Below are 24,805 nucleotides of genomic sequence, written 5' to 3'. Positions count from 1 at the left end.
TTGAGAACACATTATGTTTCTCAAGTTTATCCCAGGGCTGAATATGGCCCAGATAAGTCTCAGATATGACACTGTCATTTTAGATTATTTGAAAGTAAATAAAAAACAAGTAGGAAAACATGAAATAAAAACCAAAACAATTTCTAGACTGTAGAGATGACGCAGAGATATCACCCTTTTACCTCCAATTTCTAAAAAACAAAATGCATTTCTTTTATTAAGTATGCATTAAAAAAAGAAGCATTCTTCAGATGTCCAGATTATATGTGTTTATTTTGAGTTAGTGGATACAATGGCATATTAGATACCAGCACTCCAAGCTACACCTATGCATTTGCCTCTAAACCTTCACACGTCGTCAGTTTCCATTCTTCTAACATTCCACCACTGGGCCTCCTATTTCTAGCGATACCATAGTTCACATTTTTTAAAGGAAAAGAATGATCACCATATTGTGCTTCCAGTGCTCCCAGAAGGATTAGAATTGTCTCAAATAAGTGTTTATTTTCAGCGAAGGGGGAAAAATTGAAAATATGAGCACTAGTAATGGCAGTACTACGAGAGAAAGAATAGAATACAGATTAAAAGAGACATTTTGGCTGGATGAGTTAGTTTCACCTTAGTAAAAAATCCACATAATATCATGGATGTGACTTCAAAGTTAAATTGTTCAATTTGTGGGCCACACACTTGAGCGTATTGGCTAGTACATTTTTTCACTGAAACAGAAGCATTACAAGCTTTATGTTCTACCATTACACTTCCAGATTTTTCACTTATTAAGATACCTGCCAACCTAATGATTCTTGCATGCATTAGAGTTTGCTTTTGTAGAATTAAGTTTATTATCCCCATCCCACCCACTCCCATAAACATTGCGATGCGAACTCTTTGCCCAATTTTATGAGAATGTTGCAAAGGACAGCTCTGTGCCACCTCAGGACAGGTAGTCCCTGTTCCCTCCCTGGCTACTGATGAATCAGTAGTATTGATCACATCTTATCTTACATGCAAACAGACACTGCTCCCTTAATTACCCCATGCCAGAGGCATATGAGTCAGCAGGTATGCATACAAAAATGGGATTAAAAAGAAAAGGAAAGGGGAAAAAATGCTTTCTTTATTAAAGCCTATCGTCCTAGAATGAATCCATTGCTTTGAATTCACTTAAAGCCTGTACAGGCGAAATGTGTTTCTTCTGGGAACCTCGTCTAACTCGTGTCTGGAATTCTTCAGGCTTTTCTCTCTTCACAAGGGGCTTCTTCTCTGGAGCCTTCATCTTCCAAGACACAACCGGTGAGTTGACAGCTGCTGTCCCATAGACCTTCTGGTATTTGGTTGAGGCCACATAGGATGCTTTCACTGTGAGGACAACAGCATTCATCAGGTTTTTAGCTGCCTGGATGAGTGATGTGGCACTGTCCAGCTAAAGTGGAGGACAAAGAAATACATCTGGGTTAGTCACAGCACATCATTCACAAGATGGCGGTGTAGCTGCACAGTTCAAACAGTGTTGTGCTTGTGCAAATATTCAATATTGACCAAAAAGAGAAAATTATTACGTGACAAAGTGAACAAGCTACAAAGAAGTCATTCTCTTCTAAATCCCAAGGTAAAAAGATTAAAAAAAGAAAGGTACTCTATAAGGCACAGCTTTCTAAAACTCCAATACCTCGAAAGCCCAAGCTCTTTTTAGCATGTAAGAATCCCAATGTAACAAGTTTTCCAAAGTGGAACATGTCATGTTATTACATTAGGCTGATGGGTAACAGTGACAATTACTCAAATGTTTAAAAGGCATTTGGCAGGAACTGCAGAATAAAAGGGTATTCAGGGTTACATCTCAGTTGCATGGCTGTTCCAGTGGAAGTATCTTTTTATAGAGCATTTCTAGAGCTTGAGCTCAAGATTCGTAGGGATGCAGGCAGCTAAGCAGAGAGACATAGCCATGCTGCACTGCCTTTCATGAGGTATTCATTGGGCTTGAATATTTATTTAACTATTTTCAGGTCTTGAACATTCCTCCTACAAAAACAATTATGTTAGGTTCTTGTAGGTCAGAGAGCATTCAGTAAGACCCTTATATCCACATGCTAATGAAATATTGATGCTCACTCTGTGGCAAACTATTTTAAGAACTTTGTATTTCCCCATTTAACTCACAAGCACCCTAGAGGGAGCAATTATTGTCACTGCGTTTTATGATGAGAGAGCTGGTGCATGTAGAGGTCTTATAATGTTCACAAGTTTATACCTGCGTAAGTGATGAAGTCCTTAAAGACTGTACCGTAATGCCACACTGTTGGGTAGGAAAACTTTTAAAATACTACAAGTCACAACTTAGAGTAGGTTTAGAAGCTCATCGTTAGACTCTAAGACCAGGTATGTTTTTATTTCACCTCTTTTCTGTCTTTAACCAGTTTGGCAGTGTGGTATATATTGTATACAAAAGCATTCAATATCTGTTTCAACCTGCTTCACTTCCTGGACTATATATGCTGGAAAAGTTCAAAACTACATTTCCCAGATTGCCTTTCAGCCAGGATTTTACAAGCGACCTAGTAAAAGGAAAGAATTAACAGTTGGCTAAGGAAATGTATCCATTGCAGTTAAATGAAGAATTGTAAGAATGTTTCTCCTCGTTGAGATTGATGGGCTATAGCTGCATTAGCAAATGGGACTTAGATATATACAACCTTCTCGGTGCAAGGTGATTAGCAAAGTTTTTAAGCTAAGGGACCTAACATTCTGTGGTTCCCCTATGTGATGTGACCTGCTCTCATTTTAACTTCTTGCCATTTTTTGTGACCACGGTACATCCCATGCAGTGACTGGACACATTAGAAGTTACATCTAAGGCCTCTGTGGTGCTGTTGCTCAGGCTGGTCTCTGGCCCGTATATTGATTAGAGCTAAATAAATGTGATGCTAAACTTAAAAATTTTTTTTGACAAATGAGCTCTCAGTACTCCCACCACCAAAGAAGCTCATAAAGTCAGATCATTGGGGAAAACAATGGAAGATTCTTTCTATGCATGAATTCCTTGTAATACCATAGAGTTGAGGTCTCACTATTAAAAAGAAACAGATTAAAGGTCATTATTACATTGACCCCACAATAATATAAAGAAACAGAGCTGTGGCTTACAGCCATGATTCAGCAAATAGATAATTGACTGCTTTGTGAATTAAATCAACCAAATGCATAAAGTAACTACTTTACCACATCTATTACACTGTACAACGTGCACATATACCAAAATGACTGCTTATCCCATAATGTTTAACTTATAGAGCACAGATTTTGAAAGCTAGCTCAGGAAAAGCAAATTCTAGATTATTCATGTTAATAGAAGAGAAGCCAAGCACGGATTAGTACAGTGATTCTCTGAGTATAATCTATGAACCAGCAGTATCGGTATCACCTGGAAACCTGTTAGGCCACACTCAGACTTCATGAATCAAAAATGTGTGATCCAGGGGATGCTGATGCATGCTAGAGATTGAGAACCACTAGATTAATGAAACCCAAGGACTATCTGAAGGTTTATTTCATCCAGTGATTTCAGGACTTTGCTCATACACGAGTTTGGTAATACCAGGGCCAGTTACATGGCTGAATTTGACTTTTTCATCTTTTCCATTATACCCCCAGGTAGAAGTGTAAATAATGAAGAAAGAGGTAGATAGCAAATCTTGGGACAATTAGATCAGTCACAGTTTCTTTAGAAGCTAGGTAACATACCCCTTGGCCAATTGGCAGTTTCCTATAAGTCTGTCAGGTTTCAAAAATGAGTAAGAGTCATTCATAAAGTGAGTTAATTCTGTTGTGTACCATGGGTAAAGAGAGGGGAGAATGGTATCAGGGACAGTTCTGTTGATTTGCTTCTGAGCAATAGAATTAGTAGAAGTAGAATAAGACAAGATGCATCTATTGCATTATTAAATGGTTCTCTGAAAGCAAATCTTGGGATAATTGAGTGGATCCAAAGAGAAGAATTACAAGTAATTTGGAAATCTTTACCACAGATTCCATTTTCAGAAAGATGGTGTCTAATTCTGCAGCAAAAATATGATAGCCTGTCTCTTCTTCAGAACCCCTTTGCTCTCCCAGCCTGATGCAGGAATCCTGTAAATAAACCTAATACATTGATTGAGAGTGAGACAGCTCTGAAATATAAAGCCAATGATTTCATTCAAGCTATCTGGTAGGGCGGATACTGATTTGTGGCAAGGGGTAAGCTAGTGATTGAGGAACCTGGTCAGCTAAACCTGAACAAATTATATACTGCTAGACAATACTCCCAACCTAAAATTATAAGAAACTGTTTCTTAAAACTTGAATTCCCAAAGGATAACTTTGGCCATTCCCCTGTACCCATTTTAATGACAGATCACTGTTGGCACAATCAGAATTTGTTTTATTTAAAAATGGCTCTCCTTTATGCTTGTCCAAAATAGTACTGAGACCTGGTTTCCAACTGGCATGTTTTGTTAAAAATTCACTTTCTAAAGAAAGTACACTAAAAAGACTAAGGCTACATGGTAAGAATTTTTTAATACAAGGCTTAGGAAAACTTAGTTAATATAACTGTATTCTGTTTTGTGATTTGTACTGTAACTATGGCATTTCAAACAAGGTATGTAAATGAATATGGACAAATGAAGTCCTAACAAGCAATACTAATTGGCTACTTAGGAGGTGCCTGACCTTGCATTTGTCCTTTTAATTAAACTGCATGGTTTAAGCTCCAAAAGTCCTTGAAGTAGGAATGATAGAACGTTTAGTGAGGTAATAAAAGTGCTCCTGAAGTAATGGGCAAAAAGTAGGGGTCAGGACCTCTGTTTTCCTCCAAAACTTACCACCTGAACCACTATTTAATTTCCGGGTCTTGTTTTTCAGTGACTACCTTATCATTCAAAATGAACCTATCTCAATTATTAACTCTGTTTGGGTGGAAGCCTGTCCTTAAATTTGAAACCATTCTATGCAAATCATGACTGAGTCTGGTGAGAGCCACCATTTCACTTTTGACTCTTAGTGTCACCTTGAAGCCTGAATTCTTTGTGACTAGATCTCCTGGCCTCAGTTGTGCTCCTTCCCAGTGCTCAGCCTTTCTCAGTCCTGGCTTTTGGGCATATTCCTTGCTTGGATTCACCCTCATGGCACCAGTGACTGAAACCTGATTCCTGCAGGTTTCTCTTATACTTGCTTAGTTTCTCTGAAGCACATTCACTACACAGTTTTAAGGCCTGGTTGTACTATTAGATGGAGCTCAGCAACTTTTGTGCTCTAAGCCTTTACCAGGGCTGATGTTCCTAGCTTTATAACAGCCTTAAAGTGGACTGGATTTCCACGGTTCCTCAAGTTAGCTAATACATTCCTTAACATGTACTGCTTAAACTCTGAGTAAAACCCAGACTTGTATCTTTTCCTGCTTGAGTCTTTTTATTCATATTGGACATTCCATTCAGTCCCTAGATCTAGTCTAGGAGAAGTGGCCTGATTTTCAGTTAATTTTAAAAATATGACTATGTGTGAGTCTCTGTCTGAGCCCCCTCAGTTTCCTTTCTTACCTGTCTCAGGGATGGTTGTGAGATTGAATGTAATACTATTATGCCTAGTTGGGCTGCAGAAGGGCCTTACAGCTTGCCAAATATCACATTGCAGCTAGGTGGTAAAGCCAAGACATAAGCCCATACAGACTAACTACAGAGTCCATGGCTAACCATTGCTTGATGTCACTTCCCAGAGCCATGCATGGCAGATGAAGCCACAATCTATCACATTCTATCAACCTATGCTAGAATAATTAATTCTCCCCATTTAATCTCATACGTGTCTGCTGTCCCTAACCACAGAACCAGGCTTCTCCTAATTCTGTCATTTTTTAAAAAATATCAAAGTACTATTTTAAAAACGTAACAGATGTTTCCTCACATCTTGTTCTATTACAGTCATGAAAAGCAAATAAGGGTGGGGGAGCTGTTTCATAGCCATTTCTATAGGGTTTTTCTAGCTCTTTTTCTGCCTCTGTCCTAGTCTTTTCTTCTTAACCCCACTCAAATTCTAATAGATTTCTCTTTCCCTACACCATTCTCATTTTGTGATTTGAACATAAAGAGGGAAGACGTTCCTGAATTGTGATTCTTCCATTGATTGATATTTGTGTTGTCTAATTCCTTATGTCAAAGATAAAGATTGTCAGGGGCACCTGGGTGACTCATTTGGTTAAGTGTCCGACTCTATTTTGGCTCAGGTCATGATCTCACAGCTTTGTGAGTTTGAATCACATCAGGCTCCGGGCTGACAGTGCGGAGCCTGCTTGGGATTCTCTGTCTCCCTCCCTCTCTGCCCCTCCCCGACTCACCAACTCTCAAAATAAATAAAGTTAAAAAAAAAAAAAGATGAATATTTTCACGAAAAGTACTTTCAATGATGCTTAAAATTTACAGCATCATCTGTAAGAAGATTTCAAAAACCCCATGTTGTAAATTTTACACCATTTCCTGAATATGGGGGTTATACCTTGCAAGAGTTGTTCAGTTTCAAAACACATAGACTTTGACACAAATGTAACTGTGTGACTCAATCAAACTCTCCATTGAAAGTGCATCTACATTTCTGGAAATGCTGAATTTTCACTTATTCTTTTAGTCTATTCCCCCATCCTTCTACCTGCACAGTTATTCATCTAAGCATTTCTTTAGCTACTTACTATATATTTTGTGCCAACCACTGTGCTTGTGTTGGATATACATACACAGACACACAAACCACAAGGTTTAATGCTCTCTGATAAGTGGTCTACTAGGATGTATGGTGCTAAAGGGAGAAAGACAAAATAGGGTAGGAAAATTGTCATTGTGGGGGTGATATCCTAAACTCATTTTAATGGATTAAATATGTGGCTATTGGTGACTAGATGGTTGAGTGATAAAAAAGGAAACTTTGGAATTCCTAGTTAATATACCTGGGTATATATTGACGCTCTTAACCCAGATGATAGAAATAAGAGGAAAGTGGAGGTGCTACAATATTAACTCTGGACATTCTGAATTTGAGGCATCTGTGTTACATGTCAGTGAAGTTATCAAAGGGACATAGAGTTGAAATTATGAGAATGAAACTTTAAGAAACCACATGTTTTCTTTATATTCATCTTCCCAGCTATTTCATGAACAGTGCTCTGCATCCTATAGGTATTTATGTCAATTTCTGATTTCTTCTTCCCTTCATATTCGTTATTTAGTGTTTTCATAAATGGAGAATAAAATGCTGAATGAAATACTGAATCGATATTTGCTCTGACCAATAAGCTCAATACATCCAAAATTTTTCTCAGCATTATACTTTCAGGATCAAACCTAACATCATCAAGGAATATCTTAACTATTCCCTTGACAACCAAGGCTACTTTCTGTTAATTAGCAATCCTTCATCCTTGAAAATAATGGTGAGCTTCCTGGGGCCATCCAGCAATGAAATAAATGCAATTTAGACTTAATATCTACCTTTAAAAACACATACAGCATTGTCAAAAGTCCAAAGTAATGTAAAAGAGGTGGAGGGAAACACGGTTAAATATATATGACACAGGAAATGTCTTAGGATGTTAATTTATGAGGGCCAGATATATAATTACAGAAGAAAATAAGGGTTTCACTATGTGTTCTGCATTAATCCATTTTAAGATTGTATACAGAGATAGAAATATAGTCTGGAAACAAATCTATTTTCAAAAAAAACTGATTTTTACCAAAAACTAAATAAATAAATAAACCATAAATGGTAATTCATGGAAATCTCCAGTACCAAGCAATCTGTCCTTGGCTTAAAAATAATGCAAATGACATGGGACTACTGGCTAAACTAAACAGAATAAAAGAAACCAAATTCATTTCAAGATAATTTTGATGTATAAAAATGGAGGAACATTACTTAATTACCTCAGAAATGCCTGGGGCAGGGAACCCAGGACCATTTGGACCTAGGCTATTTATATTTTCTCAAGTCAGATCTGATAGTGCTAATGATTTTGAGAATGCAAAAATGGTTCTGCAAATATGGATAGAGTCCATTTTAGCCTCTTGCAAGATATTTTAGTGGAAATAACATAGTATTCATATCTAAGAAGTATTTTAATGGGACTATACTATACATGATCAGGCCGGGGATAGTGTTTTGCAGGAAGAAAGTTGTAATGAGAGAACTGACAATAAATTGAAAGTAAACACTTTGAGAAAACTGGAATCATTCTACTGGAGCTGGTCATTTATTTATATTTAAACAGTTATAGCCCCAAAAGGAGTCACAAATTGCTTGCAGGAAGAAAAAACAAAAACCCACCTTTGCTACAAGTCTGCTTTGCTGTTAATGAATGGGAGGTTAGAAACCCAGAGTATTGGAGCCTGTTATCCACCAAGAAGAACATTTCATGTTTTAAAAATCCATGAGGCTTTGAAAAGATATTTGATCTCCTTAGAAACTGTGATACATTTGAAATACCTGCCTACTTCTTCCCTGGTCTATATCAGTAACACTTTTTAAAAGGTCTAGCAAGTCCAGGGTAACAAATAACTCAAGCAAACAAAGGCAGGGTGAAAAGGTTCAGCCTAACCAAATCTTTCCCTGCTTTATGGATGTTTACACACTTGCAAATAAGACAACCCCTTTGTGGTAAACCCTCATTTCAGTGTTCTAGTCCACTCACTCTTCATCAAACAACAGTGAACTAAGTTAGCAAAACCACATTCCTTCTGGATAATATAGTGACAGTGGTGAACTTAGGGCAGGAATTTGCCCCTCATCATTATGGTGGCCCTGGCAGGCATTATTAGCTGCGACACTTTGCTCCCTCAAAAGCTGCTGAGGCGCATGGAAAAAGAAACTTCTTTGCCTCCTTTCTCCAAGAGGTCACATTTTGACGGAGTTGTTAAAAACTACTTGACACAGCTTATAACACAGATTCATCATGTACTATATGTCTACTTCTATATTTAAATGGAATTGTTTAATACCATTTTTTGTTTCTACCAGATTGCTGACAAGTATTTTTATCTAAATGATGGTCTATTTATTCTTGTTCCTATAGCTGATACCATAACAGGACTGGTTTGATTAATGAAATCATTAAACAGAAGACATAAGTATTAAATGAAGTTCAAAGTATGAGGGAGATTATTTTAAATCGGGTGATAAAAATTAGCTGAATAGATTAACAAGTATGGTATCTGATGTGAAATGATCACCATTGGTATGCTGCAATAATCCTCCAAGAAAAAAGTGCACCAAACCTGGTAACATTAGAACACGTAATGATCCTTCATAAATGACAGCTACAGTACTGTGGGATAACTCCTGAAGAGTTGGCTTAATCCCAGGGGTATTCCCATTTCACTGTGGTATCTTGAAGAGCAAATGTTTTACAAGTCTAAGTAGTGGATCAATCACGACGTAAAGGATAAGAGGTCTGTTATTTTTTTTCTGCAGGGCTACTTGAATGATGCCAGGGAGGCAGCTGGTGCTCTATGACTGCTGAAGGCCAGTTGTTATGAAATCTGTATGTAATGGCTCAAGATTAAGTTGGCAAAGGCCTTAGGAGAAAAGCACTGCCATCTAAGAAAAAAAAAAAAAATCTCCATAGCACTGCTGAGAAATTTACCAATTGGCTCTCAGATAACTTTTTCAACTGGACAAATTCGTGTCTTTGTTTTTAATTCATTTAGGTAGGTAGTAGCGCTTCATAGTCAGCCAGTCCACTGATTAACTGTCTTCATTTGCATTTTTTCAATTATAGGTAAGTAAACCTTGGGGACTCCCATGAAGGCTTAATTACAGTCAACAAATTTCCTAAATATGGCTTAGAGCCATTTTTTTCTCACTATTAAAGGCAGAACATTTTTTTTTCCCCCCTCAACCCACAACAAGGCATTCTTGCTAACCTTGGAATCCCAAGGAGAAGTGGGAATATCAAGAGGTGTTGGCCCTTGGAAAGTTAGGAACACACATGTCTGTTAATCTAGGACTCTGTATCTCTTTTTTCTATGCTTCTTCCTTCTCTGATACTTCAAGATTTCCTGACCCAGAGCCTTCTCTGGATTGTTGTCACATAACAAAAGAACTTTAGGCAACAGTGGTGCCAATAGATTTTTAGGCACCCACAGGACTGGGAGATATTCCTGGGTCAAAAGATCATCTTTGTGTCACATAAATATAGCACACATTGATTGCTGATCTTATCATCTGTTAGCATGAGCGTGTCCTCACTACATAGTATGAACCTTGGATTGTAACTTGTCAAAGGACTAATGCTCCTTTTCACCTTCCCTGTAGGAGAGCCAGCTAGTACTACCTTTGACTGATTTCCCTAAGCATTATCATCATGACTGGGAGACATACCTAAGACAACCTATTGATACATGATGAAGACTATTTAACACCTTATAAAATGTTTCCTAGGCTCCAGCATGCAATGTGCAACAATTCAGAAAAGAATAGACAAAAGTCAAGGACCACAGATTTGGATGCTAGAAGACTGCTTGGTGAGTAAGCATAATCAGAAGGCCTTTGATAATTACTTTCTTTTACTTCCCTTCACATTCAACCACTAGGAGTTGTGTTACATGGCATTATATGTTGGGGAAAGTAAACTCTCGTCCAGCTCAAGACCCTCCCCTTATCATGGTTGGCGGGGGGGGGGGGGGGGGGCTTGAAAGAGCTGGTAGAAGCTTTTGTTGCTACGTAAATTGTAGATAAACAGTCTTTTTCCTCAGGCGGTTTTGTTGCCTCTCCTCAAGATCCTAGACCCCTTTCCCAATATATTCTTACATATCAGGTGCGACCTCCTCTTCTCCCCTCACCTTTCCATATTTTCCTCCCTTATAGTGAAGGAAAACTTGGGCTCTGGAGTTCAAACCCTACTTGGACTGATACTGGCTATGTGATTTTGAAAGAGCTACCTAACCTAGCTCTCCCTCAATCATCCTAGAAAGTGCTTGTTTCATTTTTATTTAAAGATTTTAAGTATTAAATGAGAGAATGCCCTCAGAGCTAAGTGTCTGGCACATGGTAGGCCCATAACCAATTTTAAGCTTTTATTATTGTTGTGATCCATGTTTCCTTAAATGACTATTTGAGTCCAAAATGATCTTTTAAAATTATATTTCTTGGATTCTACTTCCTCTTCTTCACTTTCTCCTTTAAATGTTCCCCCTGCTATCATGCATTTGGACTTTCTCCAAACCTCTTCTTACTGAAGTTACCACCACTTTGGCTTGCTCTCAATGCCTGTGTATCAGTTTTAATGTGATAGGGAATAAAGACATGAAGAAATTCACAAGGGGAATAGAAAAGTATCAAAAGATTAGTATGTTTTCCAATACTACTCAACTCTTCAGAAGGAGGAAATTATAAATCAAGATTCAGTACAAGAAAATATGGGGGTTTTACCTATATATATGACACTCATAATGTCTAAGAACATTTTGGGCTTGATTTGGGTTGGAGAAAGACTGAAAGAAGAAAAGAAAATGGCTATAGAGACATAGAGAAGGTAATCTAGTCCATGAAAGTGATATTTACACCTCTAATTTGAGAGGCAACAAAAGAAATAGTATGAAATATTTTCCCCAACCACTTACAGGGCCTAAAATTCAGGCTCTCAATTTTGGTCAAAATTTCTTTCACCTAAAAACTGGTACCCCTTTCACTAAAATCAAAGGCACCAGAAATAACAAGTATTGGTTGGAATGTAAGCTGGTACAGCCACTGTGGAAAACAGTATGGAGGTTTCTCAAAAACTTAAATTACAATATCCAGTAATTCCACTATTGGGTATTAACCCAAATGAAACAAGGACACTAATTTAAAAAGATACATGGGCTACGCCGCTTATTTGAGCATTGTGTATAATAGCCAAGGCATGCAAGCAACCCCAGTGCCCATCAATAGATGCAGTTTATATATACATGCACACAATAGAATATTAGTCATCTATATAAAAAGAGTGAAATCTTACCATTTACAACATAGATTGACCTAGAGAGTATGAAAGACAAATACCATATGATGTCACTCATAAGTAGAATTTAAGACACAAAATAAGGCAAACAGAGAACAAACTAGTGAGTGCCAGAGGAGAGGTGAATGGAAGGCTAAGTGAAATAGATGAAGAGGACTGAGGTGGACACTTATCATGGGGAGTCCTGAGTAATATATAGAATTATTGAACCATTATACACCACGAAATAATGACACTGTTAATTATATTGAATACACAAAATTCTAGCATGTAACAGTTACACAAAAGGAGCCCCTTTTGGCCTAGGAAGGCCCATCAAACACTGAAGATCAACCTCCTAAGCCTGGTGCTTAATCTCTATCAAAACATGAACAACTGGGTTCCCTAGACTGGTTTTCTAAAGTTTTAAATGTTTCCCCACAAAATGATCTCTCTTTAATTTTTAGCCCACTGGATGTAGCACCTGCCATCTCTACTTACGACTGACCTATCTTGTCATCTAAATCCAGCAAAAGACTCACAGTTTTGGATCTATATATTCTTTAGGGGTACTGTCAAGTCCTATCCAACAAGCTTCCAATACTGTTGCTACCTTTCACTGGACTGTGCTCGTATTTATCAAGGAAGTAAGTTACCAAAGGGTAGAATTTGAGAATAGATCTTCCTTTGAAAAAAATCTGGGGTGATTAGAAGTCAAAATCTAAGGGAAGTACAGTTCCTGAGCTGTGGTCTGAGAAGGCCAGGAGTAGGACAGGTGAAAAACAAAGAAAACACAGTGGAGAACCTCAAGAAAAGCTCTACTTCTCAATGCTCCAAGTCTCTTCCAAAACCAGTAATGCAAGGATGGCTGATGTTTATCATACTTGCTACCATTTCTTCCTTCACTGGTACATTTAGTAGGCATGGCCAGTAAACAATAGCCCTTTGTCTTAGACATGCTCTCAGAATTCTCAAAACACAGCCCAATCAATCACTAACAATTCATGAGAGTTAGCAAACAAGATAAAACCCATTTAAAGAACAGGGCATAACTAGAAGAAAACTTAGGAAAAAAAAAACATTTATGAGTAAAAGCAAACATATAGTAAAGGCTGCATGAAGGCTAAAGAACAAAAGTAGTAAACTCAATTATATCTAAAAAAATGAGTTAAGGCGATTCACAAAAAGATGTAAAATATGACAATATGGAAGGGGGACTCAAAACAGTTTTTTTTTAGAATGTGTTTGAACTGGAGTGACTATCAACTTAATATGGGACACTATATAGTTCATATGTTCTATATTAACCTCATGGTAAAAACCTATAATACACAAAAAATAGTCAAGCATAAAACTAGAGAAATTCATCAATTACAAGGAAAGAAAGGAATATAGAACTTCAAAAACAGTGAACAAAATGGCAATAAGTAGAAACCTATCAATAATTAAATGTAAATGGTCTAGGGGCACCTGGGTGGCTCATGAAGTTAAGTGTCCAATTCTTGGCTTGGGATTAGGTCATGATCTCACATTTTGTGAGTTTGAGTCCAGCACTGGGCCCTAGGCTGATAGTTTCTCTCTCTCTCTCTCTGTCTCAAAACAAACAAACATTAAAAAAAATAAATGTAAGTGGTCTAAATTGTCCAAAAGACATAAGGTGATGGAATGTACAAAAAAAAAAAAAATAGTACTTATCTATATGTTGCCTAGAGACACTGACTTCAGACCTAAAGACACACATAGAATTTAAATAAAGAGAAGGAAAAAGTCTCTACAAGAGACTACAAATATCTATGCAACCAACATTGGAGCACCTAAATATATAAGGCAAATATTAACAGATATAAAGGGAGAAATGGACAGCAATAGAATAATAAGGAATTTAAACAGCCCACTTATATCAATGGATAGATCACCCAGGCAGAAAGTCAAGAAGGAAACAGTGTCTTTGAATAACACACTGCACCAGCTTAATTTAATAAATGTGTACAGAACATTCCATCCAAAAACTATTCTCCAGGTTATATAACCTATTATTCTCTAAAGCAAGTCTGAATAAATTCAAAAAGACGGAATCATATCCTGCATCTTAGCCAACTACAATGGTATGAAACTAGAAATCAATTACAGGAAAAAGACATGGAAAAAACACAAACCTTTGGAGGCTAAACATCATGGCACTAACAGTCAACATGCTGACAAAGATATTAATAATGAAATTTAAAAATGGAGAAAAATTAAAACAGTCCAAAATCACTGGGACACAGCAAAAGCCATTGTAAGAGTAAATTTATACAATCCAGGACTACCTCAAGAAACAGAAGCAATCTTAAATAAATAATCTTATACCTGCAGGAACTAGAAAAAGAAGAATAAAAGTACAAAGTTAGTATACAGAGGGAAATAAAGATCAGAACCCAGAAATAAGTGAAATAGAGACTAAATAACCAAAGAAAAAATCAATGAAATCAAGAGTTGTTTTTTGAAAAGATAAACAGAATTGATAAACCTTTAGAAAGTCTCATCAAGAAAGAGAATTAACCACCAACACCACAGAAATACAAATGATTGTATAAGACAGCTACAAAACATTAGAAGAAATGGATAAATTCCTAGAAACATATAATTTTCCAAAACTGAGCCAAGAGGAAGTAGGTAATCTGAACAGTAATGAGATTGCATTAACAGTCAAAAAACTCCCAACGAACAGAAGTCCAGGACCAGATGGGTTCACAGGTGAACTCCACCAAAAATTTAAAGTAAAATGTTAATACCTATTCTCCTCAAACTGTTCTAAAAAAATAGAATAGGGAAGAAAGCTTCCAAATTCATTCTGCAAGGCCAGAATTATGGCACCAAAACCAAAGACACTATAAAACAAAACAACAAAAAACTACAGCCTGATGACCATAGATCCAAAAATCCTCAACAAAGTGTTAGTAAATTACATTTACCAATGCATTACAAGTATCATTCACCACAATGAATTGGATTTATGCTGGCAGTGCAAGGATAGTTTAATATCCATAGATCAGCATGATACATCACACTAACAAAACAAAAAATAAAAATTAAATAATCTCAAAAGATGCAGAAAAAGTGACAAAATTCAACATTCATTCATAATAAAAACTCTCAACAAAGTAAGTAGGTTTAGTGGAAACATTTCTGAACATAATAAAGGTCATACATGACAAACTCACACCTAACATCATACTCAATGGTGAAAAACTAAGAGCTTTTCATCTGTCAGGAAAACAACAAGGGTGTCAAATCTTGCCATTTTTATTCAACATACTACTCCAAGTTCTAGCCACAGCAATTAGACAACAAAAATAAAAGCCATCCAAATTGGTAAGGAAGTGAAACTTTCACTATTTATATAGGAGATAATATTAAATGTAGAAAACACTAGATTTCACCAAAAAATTATTAGAATAAATTATTTCAGCAAGGTCACAGGGTACGAAAGTCATTTATAATAATCTGTTGCATTTCTATACGCTAATAACAGAGTAGCAGAAAGAGAATAAAGAAAATCATTCCTTTTACAATTGTACCAAAAAGAATATAACTAGAAATTAACTTAACCAAGGAAGTAAAAGACCTGTATACTGAAAACTATAAAACATTAATGAAAGAAATAGAAGATGGCACATACAAATGTAAAGATATATCATGCTCATGTATCAGAATATTGCTAAAATGTCCCTACTACTCAAATCTACAGATCCAATGTAATACTTATCAAAGTACCAATAGCATTTTTCACAGAACTAGAACAAGGGATCCTAAAATTTGTATGGAACTACAAAAGACCCTGAACCACCAAAGCAATCTCGAGAACGGACAAAGCTGGAGGTGTCACAATCCAAGACTTCAAAGTATACTACAAAGCTGTAGTAATCAAAACAGTATGGTACTGGCACAAAAACAGGTCAATGGAAGAAAGAGTCCAGAAATAAATCCACAGTTATATGGTCAATTAATGACAAAGAGGGCGAGAACATGTTAGGGAATATATTGGAGAAAAGACAATCTCTTCAACAAATGGTACTGGGAAAAATGGACAGCTATACACAGAAGAATGAAACTGGACCACTTTCCTACACCATACACAAAGTCCTGGAAGAAAGCATAGGCAGTAATCTCTTTGACATGGCCTTAGCAACATTTTTCTAGCTATGTCTCCTCAGGCAAAAACAAACCAACAACAACAACAACAAAAAGGCAAAAATAAACTATTGAGACTATACCAAAATAGAAAGCTTTTGTACACCAAAGGAAACTATAAAAAAAAGGCAACCTACTGAATGAGAGAAGTTATTTGCAAATATATATTTTCAATATGAACACCTTATCAGATATAGTACTTACACAACTCCACACCAAAAAAACAAAAACAAAAAACAAAAAAAAAACAATTTGACTTAAAAATGAACAGAGGATCTAAATAGACATTTTTCCATATAAGACCTACAGATGGCCAACAGATATGAAAAGACGCTCAGTGTCACTTATTATCAGACAAATGCCAATCAAAACAACAATGAGGTATTAGCTTACACATGTCAGAATAGCAAAGTGACAAGAAGTAAATATTGGCAAGGATGTGGAGAAAAGGGAACCTTCATGCACTGTTGGTAGAAATGTAAATCAGTGCAGCCAATACATAAAACAGTATGGAGACTCCTCAATAAATTAAAAATAGAAATACTACATGATCTAGTAATTCCACTACAGGGCATTTATCAGCCCCCAAAAACTAAACCAGTAATTCAAAAAAATATATGCACCCATAGGTTTATCATAGCATTATCTACGGTAGAACTAAGATATGAAGCAACCCATGGATGGATGAAGATGTGGTATGATACATACAATGTAATATTATTCAGCCATAACAATGAATGAGATTTTGCCACTTGCAACAACATGCATGGACCTGGAGAGTATTAGGTTAAGTGAAATAAGTTGGATAAGGACAAATACAATATAATTTCACTCATATGTGGACTCTGAAAACCCAAACAAATGAACAAACAAATAAAGCAGGAATAGACCCATAAATACAGAGAAAAACCTAGAAGTTGCCTGAGGGAAGGACTGGGAGGGGAATGGGAAAAATGGATGAAAGAGAGTGGGAGGTACAGGTTTCTAGTTATGGAATAAGTGAGTCATGGGGCTGAAAGGTACAGCATAGGAAATATAGTCAATCGTATTGTAATACCATTTTTGTACGATGACAGATGGTGGCTATCCTTGTAAGCATAGTGTAACAGAGTTCTCCAATCACTAAGTTGTACACCTGAAACTCATATAACTTTGTGTGTTGACTATACATCAATTGAAATAAATAAATGTTTTAGAAAACAGATTAAACACACTGTATACATGATGGGCCATCTAAACCCCTCCCCCTATAAAAGGCTATGCTGTATTCATAAAGAATGGTATCTTAAATATAATGCAGAAAACTTTTAGATACATATGTAACTGGGTAAAATAATTCACTGTATTAACCTAAAATTAACTCTTCTTTCATTAGAGAAATGAGAATTACAACAAGAAGAAATGGATATCATTATTCAAGGATTCATAAGAGGTCTTCAGTATATTGCATAGTAAAACCAGTAATTTTAATTAACCTCATTTTAAATTAGAGCAGTTAATACATAGCCTTTTTTTTATAATTGAATACATTTTTTCTGCCTACTTTAAAACATTTGTTGAGTAGACATAGAATAATACCCTCCAAATCTTTTGCTTTCTTCCTGGTCACTTCTTTTCCCATTGTGAGATGTAACCCATTATCAATTTTCTCACGTATTCGAGTAATTTCCAAGCACTCACAGTGTAGGCTGTCACAGATTCAGGTGGAGGTTTCCTATCTTCAGTTCAGAGCACAACTCAATTAGTTGTAACCATTGAGTCTTTAACTTCCACCTAGATACTACTTCAGGTTCTTGCAAGACTTGTTACTTTAACAAAGAAGATTCTAAGCTGATCTTATTGACTCTTCCCAACATTCCAGAGATAGAAAGGTACTGTGATTAACCCCACCTCTCCCTAAAACCTGCTCCTCCCATAGTCATTGGCAACACAGTTTTCCAACTGTTTAGGTTAAAAACCCAGAATCTTGTGTTATACATCTTGTTCTCTCAGACCTAGCCTCCGATCTGCCATTATATCTTGTCAACAGTTTTTGAACTATACCCATTGTTTGACCTCACCTTCTCTACTGTTACTACATTGGCCCAGTCTTCAGAATCTCTTCCTGGATTGTTGTACTATCTTCCTCTAATTTCGTTGCTCCTCATCCCTTTTTACCTTCTTTAGTCTATTCTTAAACAAAAGCTGGATTGATCCTATTCAATGACCTCAAATAATGTCATTTTTCTGTTTAACATTGTCCCGTAGTCTCCCGTCTCAGTATGAGTAAAATCAAAAGCTATAAACATGCCTTGCCTATTGCTTGGACACACCAGTCTTGCCTATACTTTAAGAACTTTGTGCTTATTACTGCCTCTGCCTAGAATGCTGTTCCCACAGAAACTGTAAGGCTTGGTCCCTCATCCCCATCAGATCTTCAGTGAAATACCAACATCTTACTGAAAACCTTCCTTTTCAAATTATGACTCCATTCCCACCCTACCTCCCTAATTTGCTATTCTTGCCTTGTTTTATTATTTTTTTCATACAGTCATCACCAAGTCAAACAAATGTTTTCTTCTGGGTTTACTTTTCCCCATTCCCTGCTATATCCTGAACACCTACAACTGTCTGGAAAATTGGTATTCCATAAATATTTGCTACATATTATTGAAAATTGCAAATTTTTGGATGAGGAAATAAGAGATGACAAAGCTTGTCCAAAGACAAACTTGGGATCAATGTCTAGCATAGTGCCCAACTCTCCATTATTCTACCTATTCATTCTTCCATGGAAGAGTACTCAATTAATGATAGTGGCAGGAGAGTGGAATTTAGCCACATAATAGAGAAAATAAATGTTAGCCAAACTGCTCCACAAATCTTATGACCTCTTCCTCTTACTGTGCTTCATGGGTACAGTTAGCATCATCCTTTGCTCAGAAAACATCCACAATTTAAATCTTTGTGTTTATTGCTTTCTATGTATAAAGTACTGTGTTTTCATTATTAAAGATTATCTGCCTCATTAATAGTACCAGCATCTGTGAGGCATGAGTTGTGTTTGCATGGTGTCTTAACAAATGATCCCAAATTTTTGAAAGAAATATAAGGTAGATACCACCATCCATTCTTTACATATGGGAAAAAAAATACAGATTTTTTTGTGTGAACTTGAGTTCAAAAAATTCATATCTGGTAAAAATGGGGTTCAGTCCATGTGACAAATAATATCCAGTCTTCTTTGACCAGGCAAATCTACCATAGTGCTTTGCTGCTCTGAACTCTATTCCTGGCTATTGGTGCCATTTATCTAGGGCTAAGCATGAGTTAGATGTATTCTTCTAAATTTTCACAAGTATGAGTCACATGACCAAGCAGTAATGAGGTGAATTTTCCTAAGCCCCAAAGGGGAAAAAAAAGTCACACTAACGTTCAATCTTGCAATCATGACTCACATGAGATATGAGCAAGGTAAGAAGCAGAGATATCATCTACGACTCAGTTTCTTGCCTGCAATTAAAGTCATCTACATGTTCAAAAACAACTTGATTAAATACAACCTAGAATTTGGGGTGCCTGGGTGGCTCAGTAGTTGAGCAACCGACTCTTTATTTTGGCTCAGGACACAATCTCATGGTTTATGAGTTCCAGCCCCACATTGGGCTCCGTGCTGAGAGTGCAGAACCTGCTTGGGATCCTCTCTCTCTGCCCCTCCTCTGCTTACTCTCTCTCTCAAAAAATGAATAAACAAACTTAAAAATATATAAGCTATAATTCTTCTTTTCTCTAGCTACCATAGGTAGCATTTGCTATTTATTCACATATCATTAAAAACCTTTATTCAAAATTTCAACAACTTAGCTTTTTACTCTACTATATAATGGACACCATGATATGACATCAGGCTGACTGACATAAATTTTAAGAACCCAATATGTATTGGTTGTTACTGTCATCTATATCATCTGCCACAGACTATTTCCTATATCTCTTGTTAAATGACTAGTTCAACTACTAGGACCAGCAACATCTTTACCCTGAATAAAGCATAAGACTGCCCTTCAGAGAAAACTGGCTCTAGCCTTGCTTGTATCAGCTACTGACTGTGAAAGTTTTAGACACTACAGTAACTTTCAGCTGTAAAATGGGGTTAATAATACTGATCCACTTTCACCAGCCATTGAGGTCCAAGTGAGAAAGTAAACTTAAAACTCTTTCATAAATTTTAAAAATGTCACTGTAAAGTATTATTACATAACTTGTACATACCTTTGGGGAATCCTTTTAGAGTCTTTATCATCATTTATTGGATCACCTGTACAACTTAGGCCTAATGAACTCTGCATAGATAAGGATATCCCAATGAATGCCCAGGTAGTGTGAGAGCACCATAAGGCTAAGCAAGACAAGAACAAGGTACTTTCAAAAGGAGGTAAGCTTTCTTCTTCCACCCCACAGTGGACATTGCTAGGGCTAAAGTATGGGTGGGACAGCCTAGTTAGTTACAATCTCATTTTTCCCACTTATGGTGAATAGTCAGGAAATAAGATTCTCAAAAGAAATAAAACACAGGAAGCTTCTGTTTGGGATTTCAAAACTGGCTGTGGAGTGCCGTCCAAAAAAAGATATAGGTCAACCAAAAACAAAGGTAAACCATTCTTGCGGTAGGAACTGCCAACTCATTCATAGAGCTGTCCTTAGTGATTCCAGCTCAAATTTGGTTACATTTACATATAACTAGTTATTTATTTGCTGCTTTGTCTTCAAAGGCTTTGTATGAATGTAAAGGTCTTATTTCTGAAGCTAGACTTCTGGATAAATATAAAAAAAAGTACTTTCTGGCTCTTTACTGGTAGGTCCTCCACAGATGCTAGCTCTACATAAGCCATACTGGGATTTGGTACACATATCCCAGTGTTTAGTCAGTTGATTGAGATGCATTCTTAGATCAGGATGCCTCTCAAATTGACGTATAAGACCAGCCTATGATCAAAGTTGATTAATGTTTTCCTTTATTGGGTTAATATACTCTGGATTTTTTCCATATTCAAAACATATTGAGGATCCCAACCAATTAGAATTCTCCCATATGTTGTACCACTTAATCCTCACTCATACACAAAAATAAAGTATTACTTTATCCTTATTATTCAACGGATGAGGGAACTGAGGCTTAACTTGGTAGCTAATAAGACAGTTACCAGTAATACAAGTGTGTGACTTCTATTTACAGGGTATTTAGGAATCTACTGCAGCTCCAACTGCTTTTGAATAAAATAAGAATAAAGGGCATTTAAGGTAGTTCCCCTGAGAAGCCAGGACGCCTCCCCTTACATGTGCCTGCCAGGGTTTGGCCTGGTTTAGAACCTTATCATCTGTTTCTCCTGGAGTGACTGTACTTTAGGGGAAATGCAGCAAAAGCACCAGAGGGTTCTCTTCAATCTAAACCTGAAAATAATATTTCTTTGGTTAACAAAGAGACTCTATGCATGGACAACATATTGTAGGTTTCCTTGCAAAAGGTTGAACTATGTAAAAAAACTTTCAAAACCACAGATTAAAGGACAAAGTATCCTCAAAAGACTGGAAATGCATAACAGTGTTGCCAAAAAATCATAGAAAAATATGAATCTATGAAATTGGAAAACTTCTTTGAAAAAAAAAGACTCTGTGAACTTTCATGAAAATGACAACTTTTAACCAGTGAACAAAGATAAACATTAAAGGGTTAGAGAGAGTATGATACAGTATCTTGCCCCTACTAAAAATCATACTCAATATTAAGATGAAAGCTTGCTCAAGGCACAATCCCTATCTTGGAGTCCCTGTGAATCTAGCCTTTGACAAAGTTAAATCACCTCCGTATTTATTATAAGATGTAAAGGCTACCTCATTATCTCTTTACCCGATATACTAAAAATGCCTAGGCAAATTCTTCAAATGTACTATGGCTACATCTTTGAAAGAAAGAGTGATCTCTGTTATATCTGGAGTCCCCACCTGTTAGAACTCTCTAAACTTCTTTTAAAGAAATTAATGCTTAGCTATGAAACAATCAATTTCTGCCTACAACTTGCTTGGTTTCAAGGGCTCACCCATTAATTTCAGCATTTCCAGAATTATTCATTGCTAATATTATCTCAAAAACAACTGCATAAGTAATTTGAATTTCAAAGAGACCATTGGCCTGATGTACTTCTTAATATTATTTTGTTAAGGAAAAAAATAAACTATTGCTTAGCTTTTTTCATATATAAAAAATGTAGTTGTTTGTTATATAAGGATTAGACAATATACAAAGGATGGCTAAATATATAATGATATATGAAAAGGATTTGTTTTAAAAAGAGCTATAAAAACAGTTGAATTATTTTAACCTCAATAACCTTGTCTATAAAACGCAAGAAACTGAAGAAATTTTACCTCTTTAAAACTTTCTTTCAAGCAACATTCTCACCAAAATCCTTAATTGCCTTTGAGAGTAGTAATGCCTGTGTCTCTAAGACAGGAAAATATTTGGGGTAGACGAGAAGAGAGGTGGATGGAGACTTTAAAAAGGTATATGAAGGCTATGGCCTAAGGACTGTGATGGGTTCTCGGGAGTCTTGCCTCTAGGAAAGTGCATATCCAAACCCTGCTGCCATGCGGGGGATGGGCATTTGGCATATGAGTCTGGAACCATTTTATCTGTCATCTTCCACCCTTCCAGAAGGAAGAAATAAAAAAGCTCCATTTCAAATAATATGTATATTACAGGTAAAAGGTCAAGATTGACCAGAAGTATAGGTATTCAGGGGCAATTTTGCCCCTGTACCCTATAGGATACATTTGGCAATGTCTGGAGACCTTTGTCACTACTGGGGAAGGAAAGTTGCTATAAGCATCTATTGAGGAGATGCCAGAGATGTTGCTAAATACCCTACAATGGACAACCACAACAAGCCCCCTACAAGTAGGCATTATCCAAGCTAGGGTAGACTAAAATAGCCTAATGGAGCAAGCCAAAAGGTTTTCCAGGAAAGGGTCCAAACTGACTTCCAATACTGGGAAGCTTTCACCACAGTGTATAAGACTCTCTTCCTTTTACTTTCTAGACCAATTTTTCCCCCTAAGTGTGATCCATGAGTTCTCTGCATCAAAAACATCTCAGATGTGGTTTCAGAACAGTGGAGCCAGAACCCAGAATTCTCAGCAGAAATTTATTTGCTACCCATGTGATTCCTCTACAGATTGTAACTTGAGAATCACTACTTCATTTCTCTGTTGAGGTCATTCTCTTCTGCGTTGTCCATTATCACCTCTCTGTAAGTGATTCCTCTATGACAGACCTTGGCTGGTCGTTCACTACTACACATCCAATGGCTCAATTGGAGTAGACATGGTGAAAAAAACAAAAAGCACTTATGTCATCAAAAAGACTATCATCTTTTAGAAGAAACAAGGAAGGGGCGCCTGGGTGGCGCAGTCGGTTAAGCGTCCGACTTCAGCCAGGTCACGATCTCGCGGTCCCTGAGTTCGAGCCCCGTGTCGGGCTCTGGGCTGATGGCTCAGAGCCTGGAGCCTGTTTCCGATTCTGTGTCTCCCTCTCTCTCTGCCCCTCCCCCGTTCATGCTCTGTCTCTCTCTGTCCCAAAAATAAATAAACGTTGAAAAAAAAAAATTTAGAAGAAACAAGGAAAAATAAAATTAGCTACCCATTTATTTAGCACTTGTCTATTCTGTATGCTGTGCTAAGTGTGTGCCACATAGTAACACATTCAATTCTAATAACACAATAAAGTAGATAGTAATATTTTCACTTTGCAGCTAAGAAAAATGGAGCTCAGTGAAATCAAACCACTTGCCCAAGGTCACAAAGCAACTACTAGACGTCAGAATTATACTTGTGTTGTATTCAGTGGAGGGTATACATGGGCAAGAACTGCTACTCCATACATATCGCTCCTGATTTTTCAGACTCCTCATATGCTGTAAACAGAAATTGTTGGGGTAGGAGAATAGATGTGCCTAGGATATCCCTTTAATTTAAAGAGTGCCAACAGCTAGGAAGCACACTATTTCACCCTGTCACTTCTTCTTCCTATGGAAAACGGAAAGAGGGAACATGAGCAGTCACCTTGGATCAAAAGATGAACTTGACAGGGGTGCCTGTGTAGCTCAATTGGTTGGGTGACTGACTTCAGCTCAGGTCACGATCTCGCAGTTTATGAGTTCGAGCCCTTCGTCAGGCTCTGTGCTGACAGCTCAGAGCCTGGAGCCTGCTTCGAATTCTGTGTCTCCTCCTCTCTCTACCCCTCCCCTGCTCACACTCTGCGTCTCTCTCTCTCAGTAATAAATAAACGTTAAAAAAAAAAAAAAAGATGAACTTGAGAATAGAGGCCCACACTTAGTAGAGGGGACCATAAATCAGAAGGACTCTGGGTGTCTGATGATTCTGAGTTCATTATGTAGGCCCTGAACTACATACATATAGACTTACTCTATGTGATAGAAAAATAACTGTATTTGGATGTTTTAGCATATGGAGCTGAATCTATATCTAATTAAATTATGTGAAAGGTTTTGTTTAAAATGTTAATACTATTATTGGGAATTAATAATTTAGGATAGTTAATTAAAGGACAATATTTCACATCTAGATGTAATTAAC

At 36.9% G+C, this 24,805-nt stretch overlaps 1 protein-coding gene across 5 annotated transcripts in view; it reads right to left on the bottom strand.

Moving 5' to 3' along the window:
- Positions 1-254: 254 nt before the first annotated feature.
- Positions 255-24,805, bottom strand: part of CTNNA2 (catenin alpha 2) — a 1,108,364-nt gene continuing 1,083,813 nt past the window's right edge. For 2 of the 5 annotated variants that reach the window (XM_045446647.1, XM_045446649.1), the window contains 2 exons: positions 4,024-4,140; positions 255-1,426 (listed from right to left, as the gene is read on the bottom strand). In XM_045446647.1, the coding sequence (XP_045302603.1) occupies positions 1,139-1,426; positions 4,024-4,140 (405 nt within the window). In that variant the 3' untranslated portion in view covers positions 255-1,138. Of the gene's footprint in view, positions 1,427-4,023; positions 4,141-23,341; positions 23,519-24,805 lie in introns of those variants that run through there. The other 3 variants (XM_045446648.1, XM_045446650.1, XM_045446651.1) reach the window with 2 other exon arrangements.

This window comes from Leopardus geoffroyi, chromosome A3 (assembly GCF_018350155.1).
Source record: "Leopardus geoffroyi isolate Oge1 chromosome A3, O.geoffroyi_Oge1_pat1.0, whole genome shotgun sequence".
Taxonomy (NCBI): Eukaryota; Metazoa; Chordata; class Mammalia; order Carnivora; family Felidae; genus Leopardus; species Leopardus geoffroyi.
This window is presented reverse-complemented; position numbering and strand designations above follow the sequence as displayed.